The sequence below is a fragment of the Ranitomeya variabilis genome, chromosome 2, assembly GCF_051348905.1.
Source record: "Ranitomeya variabilis isolate aRanVar5 chromosome 2, aRanVar5.hap1, whole genome shotgun sequence".
Lineage (NCBI taxonomy): Eukaryota > Metazoa > Chordata > Amphibia > Anura > Dendrobatidae > Ranitomeya > Ranitomeya variabilis.
This window is the reverse complement of record NC_135233.1, coordinates 824,021,706-824,038,968: the sequence shown is the minus strand read 5'-3', so window position 1 is coordinate 824,038,968 and position 17,263 is coordinate 824,021,706. Positions and strand designations below refer to the sequence as shown.

At 47.0% G+C, this 17,263-nt stretch overlaps 1 protein-coding gene across 2 annotated transcripts in view; it reads left to right on the top strand.

Moving 5' to 3' along the window:
* Positions 1–7,376: 7,376 nt before the first annotated feature.
* Positions 7,377–17,263, top strand: part of LRRC1 (leucine rich repeat containing 1) — a 225,013-nt gene continuing 215,126 nt past the window's right edge. The window contains exon 1 of one of the 2 annotated variants that reach the window (XM_077290023.1): positions 7,377–7,474. Coding sequence is in view for 1 of the 2 variants with exons in the window: in XM_077290021.1 (XP_077146136.1) it covers positions 7,780–7,938 (159 nt within the window). In the remaining variant the exon portion in view is untranslated. The other variant, XM_077290021.1, reaches the window with a different exon arrangement.

Sequence of the window (17,263 nt, the reverse complement as noted above, 5' to 3'; positions counted from 1 at the left end):
AACATATCACACTGTCTATCAAATATCGGTTAACCCACCGTTAAATTATGCATATTATCATGCCACAGCATAGATCAGGCTAGTATGACCATGATCAGGCCTGAAGATGGACACCAAAGGAGACCAGTGTGTGTTAAATAGATAGCTATAGGTCTCAGTAGTACATATGGCTCACTAATGACACATGTAAAATAGACATTAAATACCCCAACTGGCAAATTATATACAAGCCATATAAAAAGAGGCCCTTGAAAAATTGCTATGGTGAGTAGCATATTGTATTGTAAATATAGCGAATCCCATAAACAATAATTGGATGACATAACTAAGGATTTAGGCACGATGATACAATAAAACTGTAAAGTAACAAAAAATAGGCTACAAAAGGAGACTAGGAGGCCCTTCAGACAAAGCAGCTGTAATTAATTTGATCGTTGAGGCCATGTGGACTCACAGTATTTAAGTAAAAAGTCCACTTGGCTTCCTGCTGTAGCAGCACATGATCCCAATCACCCCCCGTATCGGTTTGTTTACTTTCTCAATGGCCATAAACTTAAGATGGCTAGGTTTGCCATCGTGCGAGTGCCATCCTGCGTAAAATAAGATGGAAAAAGCACTTTCACAAACAGGAGTCTCGCACTTGTGCTGAACTTGGCATTCCCACGGATATGCTGGCTGATGTTAGACTACTACACAGTATTGGGGAGACGGACCCTAACCTGCAAGGGATGGGCCCATTCACCCAACTTAGAAACAAAAGCCAGAAAATGCCACCTCCCACTGGGGATCTTTTGGCCATTGATATTTTTTCCAATTTGGTGACATCAGATTTGGTTTCTCTTTCCCAATCTCGCGTGTCTTGTAAATTTAATTGCTCCAGAAAAAAGAGAGAGGCAATTAATCGTCTTGAATGTGATGATTCCATCACTATAAAACCCTCAGACAAGGGTGGCAATGTTGTCATCCTTGATACTGTCCATTACCAACATTTGTGTGAATCCATACTAGCTGATAGAAATTCCTATGAGATCCTCACACATGATCCCAGCAGGAAGTACTGTGAGGAACTCCGTCTTATCTTGCAGGAGGGTTTGGAGAGTGGAGTAATTAATAAGACAGAATTTGATTTCATCCTCCCACAGCATCCCATCACAGCCACCTTCTACTGCCTCCCCAAGGTGCACAAGGGCCTTAACCCATTAAAAGGCAGGCCTATCGTGCCTGGGGTAGGCAGTCTCTGTCAAAATGCGGGCATCTATTTGGATCGTATACTGTGTTCGTTTGTGTCATTACAATCTTTTGTTAAAGATACTCCTGATTTGCTCCGACGCCTCGAGGGTCTCACCATTGATTCACAGGCGTATCTCGCAAGTATTGATGTTGAGGCCCTCTATTCGTCTATACCCCATGATAAGGGTTTGGAGGCGGTTCAGTATTTTCTCCAAATGAGGGGATGTCAATTTCAGGAGCACAATCATTTTGTCTTGAAACTGCTTCGGTTCTGTCTTACACATAACTCCTTTGTGTTTCACCGCAGGATCTACCACCAGCTGAGGGGGACGGCCATGGGCAGCCCCTGCACCCCGGCCTACGCCAACATCTTCCTCGGCTGGTGGGAGGAGACTGTGGTTTGGAAGGATGAGCCTGATAATGGTGGTTTTTCTATGTATCGTGTGTCAGAGATGATGTTTTTTTGATTTGGTCTGGCTCTATCAGTGACTTTGAGAACTTTGTTAATAAGCTCAACCGTAATGATATCGGGCTTTTCTTTACATCTGTGATTGAGCCTTCCTCATTACCCTTCTTGGATATTCTAATTACGAAAGGAAGTGACGGCAATCTAGTCACCTCTACGTATAAAAAACCTACGGCCACGAATGCTCTCCTTCATTGGAGAAGCCACCATCCTGAACATCTCAAGAGGGGGATCCCTAAGGGACAGTACCTTAGGATCCGGAGGAACTGCTCTGAGGATGCAACTTTTGAACTTCAGGCTAAAGAATTGAGGAACAGTTTCCAAGATAGAGGATATCCCTCTAAAACCCTCAAAAAGGCTTATCAGGAAGCAAAAAGCAGGGATAGAACAAGTTTGTTGAATCCCATCATTAGGACACAGGATCAGGATACGGTTCGTTTTATAACCACTTTTGACAATGGGGCCAATTACGTAAGACGGATCATTCAAAAACATTGGTCTGTCTTGCGCATGGACCGCGATATCTCACAGTACCTTAGCGACTCTCCTGCAATTACTTACAGAAAAGCTCGTTCTCTAAATGACAGATTGGTCCACAGTCACTTCACGAGCCCTGCAAGGGACACCTGGCTTAGAAGCGATGTTACGGGATGCGGGCACTGTACTATCTGTCAGTATATTGAAGTAGGGAAAAACTTTACAAGTAATGTTACGGGCAAGAGCTATACTATTAAACAATTTATCAATTGTAGCACTAGAGGAGTTATCTATAGGGCCTCCTGTTCCTGTGGTGCTGAATACATCGGAAAGACTATCAGAATTTAAGCGTCGTGTTGGAGAACACGTTGGTGACATGGAGCATAAGAGAGATACTCCTATCTCTGGGCATATTAATCACTCGCACGATGGCAAACCTAGCCATCTTAAGTTTATGGCCATTGAGAAAGTAAACAAACCGATACGGGGGGGTGATTGGGATCGTGTGCTGCTACAGCAGGAAGCCAAGTGGACTTTTTACTTAAATACTGTGAGTCCACATGGCCTCAACGATCAAATTAATTACAGCTGCTTTGTCTGAAGGGCCTCCTAGTCTCCTTTTGTAGCCTATTTTTTGTTACTTTACAGTTTTATTGTATCATCGTGCCTAAATCCTTAGTTATGTCATCCAATTATTGTTTATGGGATTCGCTATATTTACAATACAATATGCTACTCACCATAGCAATTTTTCAAGGGCCTCTTTTTATATGGCTTGTATATAATTTGCCAGTTGGGGTATTTAATGTCTATTTTACATGTGTCATTAGTGAGCCATATGTACTACTGAGACCTATAGCTAGCTATTTAACACACACTGGTCTTCTTTGGTGTCCATCTTCTTCAGGCCTGATCATGGTCATACCAGCCTGATCTATGCTGTGGCATGATAATATGCATAATTTAACGGTGGGTTAACCGATATTTGATAGACAGTGTGATATGTTGCCCTCCCGGGATGGTTTCTATTCGGTCACGCAAAGGATTCACCTGGCAGAGTGAGTGTGATCCTGATACAGTGCGTTGTCCGGTTGCTAGGTAGCGGTAACTTCCGGTTCTAGGACCGGAAACGCCACCATTGTTACGGAGACACATACTCCACATGGAGCTGGGCGTGTGACATCACCTTAACTGTGAGTTCTTTACCCTTATGTATTTATGCGTTTTTATTATGTGCCTGGCTATTCATGTTATGCAGTACACAGCGCGTCATCACTATTAGTCATATTATACCCTATCTACTCTCAGCTGCCATGTATTTAGATTGCCCAATGGGGAGTGTGATATGTTGTTTCACACTTCCTATTTAAGAATGGCCTTATCCTGTCCACTCTCTGCAGGACAGCATAGAGGGTGGCAGGATTTTTTGTCCCTCTGTTTATCAGCACATAATCTCCTCATACAAGCAAGTCCCCTGATGACTTAAGGTACCGTCACATTAAGCGACGCTGCAGCGATAGCGACAACGATGTCGATCGCTGCAGCGTCGCTGTTTGATCGCTGGAGAGCTGTCACACAGACCGCTCTCCAGCGACCAACGATGCCGAGGTCCCGGGTAACCAGGGTAAACATCGGGTTGCTAAGCGCAGGGCCGCGCTTAGTAACCCGATGTTTACCCTGGTTACCAGCTTAAAAGTAAAAAAAACAAACAGTACATGCTCACCTGCGCGTCTCCCAGCGTCTGCTTCCTGACACTGACTGAGCTCCGGCCCTAACAGCACAGCGGTGACGTCACCGCTGTGCTTTCACTTTCTCTTTAGGGCCGGATCTCAGTCAGAGCAGGAAGCAGACGCTGGGAGACGCGCAGGTGAGCATGTACTGTTTGTTTTTTTTACTTTTACGCTGGTAACCAGGGTAAACATCGGGTTACTAAGCGCGGCCCTGCGCTTAGTAACCCGATGTTTACCCTGGTTACCAGTGTAAAACATCGCTGGTATCGTTGCTTTTGGTGTCAAACACAACGATACACGGCGATCGGACGACCAAATAAAGTTCTGGACTTTATTCAGCGACCAGCGACATCACAGCAGGATCCTGATCGCTGCTGCGTGTCAAACTAAACGATATCGCTAGCGAGGACGCTGCAACGTCACGGATCGCTAGCGATATCGTTTAGTGTGACGGTACCTTTAAGCTTGGAAGAAACGCGTCGGGACAACTCAGGGAGAGTGCAGGGCATATGTTTACAGGGGTAGATGTGGACTGCCCTTGTAAGGGCAGGAGCTTCGGGGATAGCTTATTGTAGCCCCATAGGGATTGACATAGGGATTGTCATCTCTTCATTAACCGGATGTCTATCTGACCAAAGAGAACCCGGAGCTCCGATGCCTGCTTTATGGTATTGGTGAGACCGTTCCCTTCTGTTTAATAGTACAGTAAGCATATTTCACAGTACATGCTGATTTACTGTCTATTGTTTCTATATGCGTCTGGTTGTATAGGGTTAGTTGCTGTCTTATATATTGTTGTACAGCTTCTTCAGGAACCTTATCTCAGATTGATTCCGCATATATTGTCGGAAACTTTTAATCCTGTTTAGGGCTTGTCATCGTTCAAGGTCCATTATATATGGTGGTGACATGGCCCCGTATTAAGTGTTCATTTGGGTGACTTGTTTTTATCGACTTTTGTGTATTAAAAGTTATGTTTTATTTTTTTCCACTTTTTTGCTTTGTTGTGTTCTCTATACAAGTCACTAGTGCGACCACACTTAGAATACTGTGCACAGTTCTGGTCTCCGGTGTATAAGAAAGACATAGCTGAACTAGAGCGGGTGCAGAGAAGAGCGACCAAGGTTATTAGAGGACTGGGGGGTCTGCCATACCAAGATAGGTTATTACACTTGGGGCTATTTAGTTTGGAAAAACGAAGGCTAAGGGGTGATCTTATTTTAATGTATAAATATATGAGGGGACAGTACAAAGACCTTTCTGATGATCTTTTTAATCATAGACCTGAGACAGGGACAAGGGGGCATCCTCTACATCTGGAGGAAAGAAGGTTTAAGCATAATAACAGACGCGGATTCTTTACTGTAAGAGCAGTGAGACTATGGAACTCTCTGCCGTATGATGTTGTAATGAGTGATTCATTACTTAAATTTAAGAGAGGACTGGATACCTTTCTTGAAAAGTATAATGTTACAGGGTATATACACTAGATTCCTTGATAGGGTATTGATCCAGGGAACTAGTCTGATTGCCGTATGTGGAGTCAGGAAGGAATTTTTTTCCCCAATGTGGAGCTTACTCTTTGCCACATGGTTTTTTTTTTTGCCTTCCTCTGGATCAACATGTTAGCCTAACCTAACATGCCCTATGGGGTGAACTAGATGGACTTAAAGGGAACCTGTCACCCCGATTTTTCAAGATGAGATAAAAATAGCGTTACATAGGGGCAGAGCTGTGCTTTACATTAGTGTATTTTTTGTGCCTTTATACCCCACTTATGCTGCCAAAATACCTTTGTAAAGTTGCCGTTTTGGGCTGTCACTCACGCTGGTCTGGTCATATGGGCGTGGTGACATCGCTGTTTCTCCCCCAGATTCTGCTCATCCTTCCGTTGGTGGCGTAGTGGTGTGCGCATGCCCAACAGGCGAATCCACTGCGCAGCTGAAGGAAAATAGCGCGATCTGCGCTATTCAGCGGTTTATCGGTGGGCGCGGCCATCTTCCTGAGGCCGCGCGTGCGCAGATGGTAGTGCTCGGCTTCTCGGGGCTTCAGGAAAATGGCCACGGGATGCCGCGCGTGCGCAGATGGGGACGGGGACGGGGACGGGGACGGGGATCTGCACACGCGCGGCCATTTTCCTGAAGCCCCGGGAAGCCGAGCACTACCACTACTAACGGCGCTGACATTACGGACGGAGCTGACATTACGGACGGAGCTGACATTACGGACGGCGCTGACATTACGGACGGCGCTGACATTACGGACGGAGCTGACATTACGGACGGCGCTGACATTATGGACGGCGCTGACATTACGGACGGAGCTGACATTACGGACGGCGCTGACATTACGGACGGAGCTGACATTACGGACGGCGCTGACATTACGGACGGAGCTGACATTACGGACGGCGCTGACATTACGGACGGAGCTGACATTACGGACGGAGCTGACATTACGGACGGCGCTGACATTACGGACGGAGCTGACATTACGGACGGAGCTGACATTACGGACGGAGCTGACATTACGGACGGAGCTGACATTACGGACGGCGCTGACATTACGGACGGAGCTGACATTACAGACGCTGACATTACGGACGGAGATGACATTACGGACGGAGCTGACAGTACGGACGGCGCTGACATTACGGAGGGAGCTGACATTACGGAGGGAGCTGACATTACGGACGGAGCTGACATTACAGACGCTGACATTACGGACGGAGATGACATTACGGACGGAGCTGACAGTACGGACGGAGCTGACATTACGGACGGAGCTGACATTACGGACGGCGCTGACATTACGGACGGAGATGACATTACGGAGGGAGCTGACATTACGGACGGAGCTGACATTACAGACGCTGACATTACGGACGGAGATGACATTACGGACGGAGCTGACAGTACGGACGGAGCTGACATTACGGAGGGAGCTGACATTACGGACGGCGCTGACATTACGGACGGCGCTGACATTACGGACGGCGCTGACATTACGGACGGCGCTGACATTACGGACGGAGCTGACATTACGGACGGAGCTGACATTACAGACGGCGCTGACATTACGGACGGCGCTGACATTACGGACGGAGCTGACATTACGGACGGCGCTGACATTACGGACGGCGCTGACATTACGGACGGAGCTGACATTACGGACGGAGATGACATTACGGACGGAGCTGACATTACGGACGGAGCTGACATTACGGACGGCGCTGACATTACGGACGGCGCTGACATTACGGACGGCTGACATTACGGACGGAGATGACATTACGGACGGAGATGACATTACGGACGTTGCTGACAGTACGGACGGTTTTCATGCCCTCTGCACAGCACTTTCCCAGCCTGAACCGCACGCACCGCCTATGACCACCCTCGGGCCGCCAGCTGCCGCCCCTTCTCCCGGCTGGAGTCGGCAGGGTAATGCCGGGAAGGCCTCGCCAGACGCGCCCGCCTCCTGCAGGACGAGCCCGGAGCGCTGACACCAGAGCCGGGAAGGGCGGGACTCGGACGTCACAGCAGCCGGAGGAGGGAGGCGAGGCGCTGAGGTGATAACAGGGGGAGGCGGCCTCACACACCGGTCCATGTGTACATGTCCACACGGGGCGGGAGCCGGGACGCGCTAGCCGCTCAGGTTACTTCCGGGTGACCCGCGGGCACAGGGGCATTGTCTGCACCGGAGGACGAGTCGTGGCCGGTTCACGGGGGACTCTCGGGAGTTTGGAAACTTGTGTTGCTACACCTGGATGTGACGCTGCACCGGGGCATCCACAGTGATTGGCAGCAGCCGGTGCCAGGCGGAGCCCGGGGCACAATAGACACGCTGGGCCGCTGGTTTGGACTCTCCTCGGGGATGTTTCATTGCATCCCCCTGTGGCGGTGTAACCGTCATGTGGAGTCTATGGACAAGAGGCACTGCTCCCTGCTGGCGGTGCCCGAGGAGATCTACAGGTACAGCCGGAGCCTGGAGGAGCTGCTGCTGGATGCCAACCAGCTGAGGGAGCTGCCCAGGGTGAGAGCTGGGGAAAGTCCGTGACGGGTGGAGGTGGCACCCTGTGCTGCCATGTGGTGGCAATGCCCCTGACCAGGCTCATATAATGGTACTGTGTGAGAAGTATGGGCTACTGTAGTGTATGGTGCCCTGCCAGGAGGCATTAGCAGAGCGCCAGCCATGGTGGCCTCCAGAGAGACCTCACTACAGATAGTTGGGTGGCCATTTCCCCAAATTGTGGGTGCTCTGTAGATAAGATGGAGACTATACTGAAGTGCGCATTCAGGAACCTCATATCGGAGGTTGATCGGTGGAGGTCAGGGTGATGAGATGCCAAAGGCGCAGGAGCCCCCAGCCAAGTGCTTCATAGGCCGTCCTAGATCATCATCTTGGCTGAGGAGCCACATTTGGCTTCCGCTCCTTTGTTTTAGCAGTCTGACGTTGGCCCAAACTCTTGACAAGTCTCTTACGACCTCAACGTTTTTCTGAAAGTGCAGTTACAGTTAGCTGAGGACACTGTGGGTTATGGGCTTCTCTCAGAACCAAAGTTTGTGGAAACTGGCATCCAGATAAAAAGGACATCCGAGAGGGGCTTTGTGTGCTGCTATTTTTCAGCCTCCTGCTCTCAGACAATCGGCCTAGACTGAAATGTCCTACTCTCTTGTGGTTGGCTTAGTGCAGCTAACCGGGATCCTTCTAACATTTTGGCTATTTTTTTGGGGGGGAGGGGGACCCTGATGGCAACGAAAAGCTTAATGGAACCCTGATGGACCCCAGTATAAATCACTGGGGTCTACTGGTGATGGTGTGACATCTAGACACTGATAAGTAATTAACTTTGGGCTGAATGTGACGAGATACGTTAGATAAATGTTGGCCCAAATTGTCTGGACCGGCCGTAATTGTGCATGGGGGTGTCTACATGTCAGGGGCATGATGAGTTGAACATGATGGAATGAAGCTGAAAGGGAGAAGATACAGATTAGACATTAGAATAAACTTTTTGACAGTGAGGGTGATCAATGAGTGGACCGGCTGACATGAGACATAGTGAGTTCTTCAGTGGAGATCTTTAAACAGAGGCTGGACAGACCTCTGTCTGAGATGGTTTAGTGAATCCTGTATTGAGCAGGGGGTTGGATATGATGACCCTGGAGGTCCTACCTACTCTAACATTCTATGGGGTAAACATGCCCCATACTTTAGTTAAAGGGAAGTAGTAGCTTCCAGAGGGGCCTGACAGCAACTTTTTCCAGATTCCCCATTGAGAACACATGCACACTTCGTCAAGTGTGTGGTGGCAGGAGATTTTACGCAAAAGCCGCTGGCAACATGTGGGTTCAGCATATAGCCATCTTACAATGGGTGGCCAGAAGTGTGTGACCTGATGACGCCATTCTGCTCCAGTGTCTCCTCTCTATCTGTCTGTTTATAGGGATGTAGTGGTAACTGTCTATCTACAACTCGCCACCATAATGGTGGAGCCTATGAAGATGGCGTGAGACACTGAGCCCAGTGATTGTTATGTGTTGTAGACAAGACGTCACCGCTCCTACCCTGGTGGGGCAAAGATGGTGGGGAGTGGTGTACAAGAGGTGCGGGACCTGAAGGGGCTTCAGCAGGTGTAAGTTTAATGCATTTCAGACTTTGGTTTCCGACCTCATTTTTAGTTTAGGTGGTTTGTTGTGATGATTGCGACTTCTATGAACAGATAGGGTTAATGTCATGAAGGTTGTGGGGTGTCTGGTGTGATGAGGAGGTGATTGGTGGCATGTTATGGTGCGCGGTGGTATGTGGAGAATCTCTCCATGTCAGACGTGTGAGTGCGGGGGAGTGGAGGGCTCACAGGTGACTTACTGCTCCTGTATTGTCATTTCCGTGTGTTTAGTAATTACAGTATGTGCTGGTGTCAGAAACGTCCCTGCCTGACGTGACTTGCTTTTGTCTGCACCTCGTTCTGTAGTTTTCCGCAGTCTGTGCATTGTTTGCTCAGGTTCAGCTGTGTATGTTGGTGCCTCGGTCATAGACTGGTGGCATGGCAGACACGCTTGATGCCAATATTGTACCATAGTACAAGGGGTTTATAAAGTTGCAAGATAACCGTGGTTCCCATCCACTTATAGGTCTTCACAATGTCATTGTCATGTTGTGACATACTGTCTCTAGGCACCTGCCGTACTGCCAGTATTCCGGCACACTTCATCTGCGCTCTTATTTACCGATCTTTCGCCATCAATGGCAGTAGCGCGGTATATTCTTCAGGCAAGAATATTCAACTTCTAAATATTTAGTAGCCAGACCTCCACACAGAAGTGTGATCCTGATTGTCTGAGGTTATCAGGGGTCTCGCTTATCAGTCCCCATTATTTACAGGCCTGCCTGTGTGCCAGCAGAAAAGCAAAAACCTCAAGGTGTTAAGCCCTCTGCACTTTAGTACATGAACCATCCTTTGGCTGGCAGCCTTCTTGGCCTTCTCACCTTCTATACAGAGCGACTACCAGACATGTCTTGTGGCTTCTTATCTCAGGGAGAACAGTGGACATTAGACCGTTGGCCAACCTTGGGCTTGGCTGACAGTCGTCTGTGTATGGGGGCTTTTAGGCAGTGGCATCTATGAATTATCCAGTCATATAATATTCTACAGGGTGGGCCATTTATATGGATACACCTGGTTAGGCCATGTATATGGGTACTCCGAAATACAATGGGAATGGTTGGTGATATTAACTTCCTATTTGTGGCACATTAGTATATGGGAGGGGGAAAACTTTTCAAGATGGGTGGTGACCATGGCGGCCATTTTGAAGTTGGCCATTTTCGAGGCAACATTATAAATGGCCCACCCAGGTGTATCCATATAAATCGCCCACCCTGTAGTATTCCAAATAATTATTTCCTTAGAAATAGATCTGAATTTGTATCTTTAAATACTTGTCCCCATTGTGAACGTCTTGATTATTTTATATGAGTGAGTAGTGGTCAAGACTTATTATAACAAAAGCCCCATCACTGAAATACTTATTGTCCCAATGGAACGAGTGACTACAGGGGATTTATTATGGTTTAATGACTATACATTTTGTAAGGGACCGTGGCCCTCATCATTTCCCCCTGCGGAGCTGCCGTTGTAATGCTGATGATGTGCCCATTCCTCTTTTGTGCCATCCCGATATATTGGAAATGCCCACTCTACCAATCACTGCTCAGAGCTATGCCCTTCGTTAGCCTGTGTTTGCTTAGCGGCCATTTCCAGCCAATTTTCTCCATCTGGTTAGGCCTAGTTATACATGTAGCATTTGACATGGATTTTGGTGATGAGTTTGTGCCAAAATCCGAGTACTATTCACAGCCCATAAGTGTGAATGAGGATCCTGTGTTTTTGGGGTCGCCACAGATGGAAGCAGCATGCTGTTTATTTCCACAGATTCCACATGCTAAAGCTTAGAGACTTGCCATCTTAACTTTTCTTTCATAAATTGATTTATTTTATTAGTGAGAGCTGCTTCTTTCTTTGCCAGGACTGATCTTTCATTCTCATTTCACAGGTAGAATCTGTATTCTGTGAAGGCAGACTTTCCCATTACTGAGATGGATGACAGTTGGTGTTCATATAGTTCTATGGACTACTGTTTCAGGGGGCTTGAAGCAGGGTTTATTTGTCTACCTCCTTCTTCTCCTCACCTTTCCATAGAATTTTAAAAGCACAAATTGTCCTTTCTCAAATTTTAAAGGTTTTACAGTACCTGTGAAATATCAATCCAGGAGGAAAAAGAATCCCATTTCTGTGTTGAGAGAGTGCAAAGTTGCTTATTTTCACCTGTACTATTGATTTGCTAAAGAAATATTAAAACAGCGGTTACTTTTTAAGATTAGCCCCACTTAATGATAATTAGCATATGGATCTGCTGCACATCCACCCGTAGTCCAAGGCAGACAATGGATATGCACTTCATATTTAAAGGGGTTGTCCATTACGCAGACCATTTTTCAGTTCGTACACTCCACCATGTAAAATTAAAAACAGCCTGTACTCCTCTCCTGTAGTGGGTCTCTGCGGACTCCTGTGCCATTGTTGAATCACGTGAGCCCTCCTCCCCCCCCAATGAGTGACCGCGACAGGACCACTTCACTTTCACTTCCTTCACATGAAACTGACATCCGGAGGAAGTTAGAGAGCCGCAACAGTTCTGACTGAAGCGGTAAGTCAGCGGCCACTGATTGGTTGCAGTGCTCACGTTTCATAGCGTCATGTAGGGATCCAGCAGCGGAGAGGAGTACAGGCTGTTTAGATTTTATATGGTGGACTATACGAATTGAGAAGGTGTTGTCCAGGTAGTGTACAGCCCCATTAATGTCGATGGGTTAATGTAACTATTAAGTTGCTCTCATATTAAAGGCTTATAAGATTGATTTTCAGGAGCGGATCAGGTTGTGTGCCCCGGGAGAGGAGGGATCAGGTTGTGTGCCCCGGGAGAGGAGGGGTCAGGCTGTGTGCCCCGGGAGAGGAGGGGTCAGGCTGTGTGCCCCGGGAGAGGAGGGGTCAGGCTGTGTGCCCCGGGAGAGGAGGGGTCAGGCTGTGTGCCCCGGGAGAGGAGGGGTCAGGCTGTGTGCCCCGGGAGAGGAGGGGTCAGGCTGTGTGCCCCGGGAGAGGAGGGGTCAGGCTGTGTGCCCCGGGAGAGGTCTAACGTTGCTGCTCCACATTGATAATTCTGTGTCTTGCACATTTTAGCTGGAGCTGTTCATGAAACCTAATTCTTAACTCAAGAATGGACACGTCTCTGGTATGTAATGTAACTCTACCTTCACTGTAGACACTGTGTCCAATGCAGAAGAAAAGAATTTGCATAGGCAGTGATTCGCTTTGTAAGGAGCATTTGCAGACTGGATCCGCTTGCTCTGTACTTTATACAAATGGAGAGACAGCCAAGCATGCCCCACTATGGAGATGGGACCCCATTCTCGAGATATAGTTCCCACCTCTGGGACAAGCATCTACCAGATATTTGTTGTACTCCTTTAAGCATGTAGGTGAATTTCCCATTCTGTAGGACTATTATCACATCGGCTGACATTCCCTTTGTGTTGCTGGACTCCCTGGTATGGTGGTTTTTGTGTGCAGTGACCAGATATGGGTTGTGTGATTATACCTGCCTAGCAAGCTGATCATGTTTGTGTACCATCCGGCTGGCTGCCCGGGCTGTGTCATCGTACGTGGTATCACAGCTCTGACTCCGCGTCTGTAGGGTTCCCCTTGAATTCTGAGATGAAGTTTCTGAGGCTTCTACAAAGTTCAAGTGGAAAAGAATTGGCTTAATGAGTAACGTTTGTTAAACTTAAACCTGGCCTCTCCTCCGATGCGCGTTCACCTTGTGTTTTATAACTTCTAACTGTGAAGCGACATTGAAATTATGACGTTGAAGGCGTTTCATATCCCAGTGCCAAACATAGACTGAGCTGATTAAAGGGATTTTCCAGGTTAACCGAAAATTCCATGACTGCCAGTTAACTGTCCAAAATAACTGACTGTGTTCACCAGGCTGAATCACGATGACCCCAGCGCAGGATACCCAGTGCTGTGTGCAGGGAATGGAAGTGATGACCCCAAAAGGCTGCTCCAGCAGTGAGAAATCTCATTTTGCAGCTGTCTGGAAGTGCATTGGGACAAGACGATGCCCTCCTAGCTCCTCAGCCTCACACTGTATGTCCTCTGCTGGCTGATTAACCAGTCATTTGCTCTAGCACACTGCTACTGACTTGTCAGTCAGCCAGGGGAGGTATGTAGGATATTGAGTGTGAGGCCACGTTCATTATCCGTAAGCCAAAACCAGGAGTGGAAAGGTATCATAGAAACGCGTCACCACTTCTGTATTATCACGCACTCCTGGTTCAGGCGTACAAAATACTGATGAAATACTGCTATTCTGCACGTGGCCTAAGGCTGAGACGTTAGAAGTGCATCGTCTTGCCACAGTGCACTTCAAGACACAATTTCAAAACCGGATTTCTCAGATCTGCAGCAGCACTTTGGGGTCCTAAAGTGATCCACTGGCTTATATTGTAAAGGGCTACACAGTTGTGTAAATGATTTCGGGGGTTAACTTTTCTGACTGGTGTTCTTTAAACTGTACAGATTATTGGGATTCTCCAGTGACGTAACGCCAAGTACGCGATTTGTATACATGTGGTCAAGTGCTAACTAGACATGCTCCGCCTCACACAAATCACTTGTATTGAGTGAGGCCGCACACATCTAGTTGTAATGTGGTCAGAAGTATGCCAATCACATGACCACCGGCTTATAACGCCGTGCAGTACACAGGCTTTGAGGGTTCAAAAGTCGTCCGTCTCTTAATGACTGCAAAACGTTCATCCCAAACCTGGACAACTCCTTTAAAGGGAAGCTGTCACCAAGTGTCACCTAATCTGAGAGCAGCATAAGATAGAAACAGAGACCCTGATTCCAGTCATGTCACTAGACTGCTTAGTGTAATTTTGATAATCTCCTTATAAAACAGGGATTTTATCTATGGAGGAAAAGTAAACCTGCTTCTACGAGTATGTAGTCCTCCATATTCAAGAGTTCTGCATAACCTCGCCAACGCTAATTGGCCACTTTTTGCCCATTCACAGCGTATACAACTGCCAAGCAGTGGTCTGGGTGGCGTTATACAGAGCTCAGCAAATTCAGGAACTGCTAGAGAAAACAGGGATTTTATCAAAATGATATCAAGCATCTCAGTGAGTGACACCTCCTGGAATCAGGGCCTCTGCCCCAACATATAGATGCTGTCACATGGTGTAGCAAACACCTGGTAACAGATTCCCTTTAAAGAGAGCCTGTCAAAAACTTTATCCATCTACCCTCCCCCTCCCACTACCCTTTTAACCTAGTAAACACCTTTCTACCTAACAATATCTGCCTCGCTTTTATGAACCGAGATACTTTTGCAAATTTTAAGCCCCCATGGTCCATGAGGGGGAAAAGACTGATGCAGAGGGAGCTTTTCATTGCACATGGTGGACCTCCTTATATCATGTGAACTGTGTTGTATTGGACTATGCCTGGTCCGTTTATTGGTCAGGTTGCACAGTTTGTAGCCAGTTTTGGATCTGCTACATTGACCACATTTATTGCTTAATTACATCCTTCAAAGTGATCTACAATAACAATCTTCATAGAAAGCCATTTACAGTTCCACAGGTCCATTTTCTATATTGGAAGTCTTGTTATTATTTAGGCTATGTGCACACGTTCAGGATTTCTTGCAGAAATTTCCTGAGCAAAACCGGACATTTTCTGCCAGAAATCTGCATGCGTTTTTTTCTCGTTTTTTGCCGCATTTTTTTTCCGGAGCTTCCCAATACATTAAATAGCGGGAAAAACGCAAAAAATCCGCAAAATTAATGAACTTGCAGCGTTTTTTACCGCGATGCTTTTTTTTCGCGGAAAAAAAACGCATCATGTGCACAAAAATTGCAGAATGCATTCTAAATGATGGGATGCATAATGTATGCGTTTTTATAGCGAAAAAAACGCAACGTGTGCACACAGCCTTAGGGTATGTGTCCACTTTCAGGATGGCCGGCGGTTTGGACGGAGCGGCAAACCCGCTCCGCCCTAAGCTCCGCCCCCTTCTGTGACGCGATGATGCCGGATGTGTTCATTGCACACATCCACCATCATCGCACCCCACACGTAGGGCCCTGTGTTTTACCTTGCGGCGGCGCAGCGTCGCAGTAAGGTACACGGACATGTTGCAATCTAAAAAGACGCCCCGCGTGTCCGTATTTGCAGGGCCGCTGGTGCATGTTACCACGCATAGTGGAGACGGGATTTGATAAAATCCCCTCCACTATGCTGTAACATCTGCACGCTGCGGCTCCACGCAGCGTTTAATCCACTGCTATTCCGGATGTAAAACTGCACGTGGACACATACCCTTAAGGTTCTCGGATCATAAAAAGGGGCCTTCTACCTTCTAGCTCAGCACTACTGGTTTGACCTGTTTTCTACATAAAATCTCATTACTGGATCCATGGACTGAATAATGTGTCCTCCTACCTATCCACATGGGCATAACTTGTGGGATCTAGAGGCCAGGAGAGTCTTCTACAAGCTTTTCTTACCGAGCAGGCCCAGGATACCCTTCCATTAGACCTATTTGGAGCACCTTTTACAAGTTGACTCAAATTTTACATCTGCTGATTCTTTAGCACTTCAATTTGTTGTTGGAAGTTTTATAAGCAGATCTGAAAGCGACATCACCGGCCCTTCATGATCCTGCCATACGCAAGGGAAGGAAGTTTCGTAAATTCATTTTATAAGGCTAATTGAATGGATTATGATGAGTCTGAATTGCTTTATAAGAGTTGACTGAAGCATAATGCTTTGATTTCTGTATGTAAGCCAGATTAATAATCTAAGTATGCTATTGTCCCACAGTATAGGCGGTGCGGTTTGCCGGCCTAATAATTATATAGCTTGATGAGAGCACCTAGAAGGGAAACCTTCTGCAGACGTTTCCATAATTCACGTCCGTCGGCACACTGTTTCCATGCATTTTGTAGGACATTAAGGCTGTGTGCACACGTAGCAGATTTTTCGCGTGTTTTTCGCTATAAAAACGCTATAAAACTGTGAAAAAAACCACTCAAATTAAGCATCCTATTTAATAGAATGCAATCCGCATTTTTGTGCACATGCTGCATTTTTTTTCTTGAGCGGAATCGCATTGCAGAAAAAAACGCAGCATGTTCATTAAATTTGCGGAATTGCGGGGATTCCGCACACCTAGGAATGCATAGATCTGCTTACTTCCCGCATGGGGCTATGCCCACCATGCGGGAAGTAAGCAGATCATGTGCGGTTGGTACCCAGGGTGGAGGAGAGGAGACTCTCCTCCACGGACTGGGCACCATATAATTGTTAAAAAAAAAAAAAAAGAATTAAAATAAAAAATCGTGATATACTCACCCTCTGATGGCCCCGGAGTCCTCCCGCCACTCAGCGGTGCACGTGGCTGCTTCCGTTCCTATAGATGGTGTGTGTGAAGGACCTGCGATGACGTCGCGGTCATAGGACCTGCGATGACGTCGCGGTCACGTGACCGCAACGTCATCGAAGGTCCTGCACACAGCATCTATAGGAACGGAAGCCGCTGAGGAGATCGGCTGTTTGCGGAAGGTGAGTGTAACCATTTTTTTTTTTTTTTTTTAATTATTTTTATCATTCTACTAGATGGCAGCCCGATTCTAAAGAATCGGGAGTCTAGAATCCATATATACTTTATTTATTCAAATGTAAGAATAATACAATTAATAAATAATAGTAAGAAAGAACAAAAAA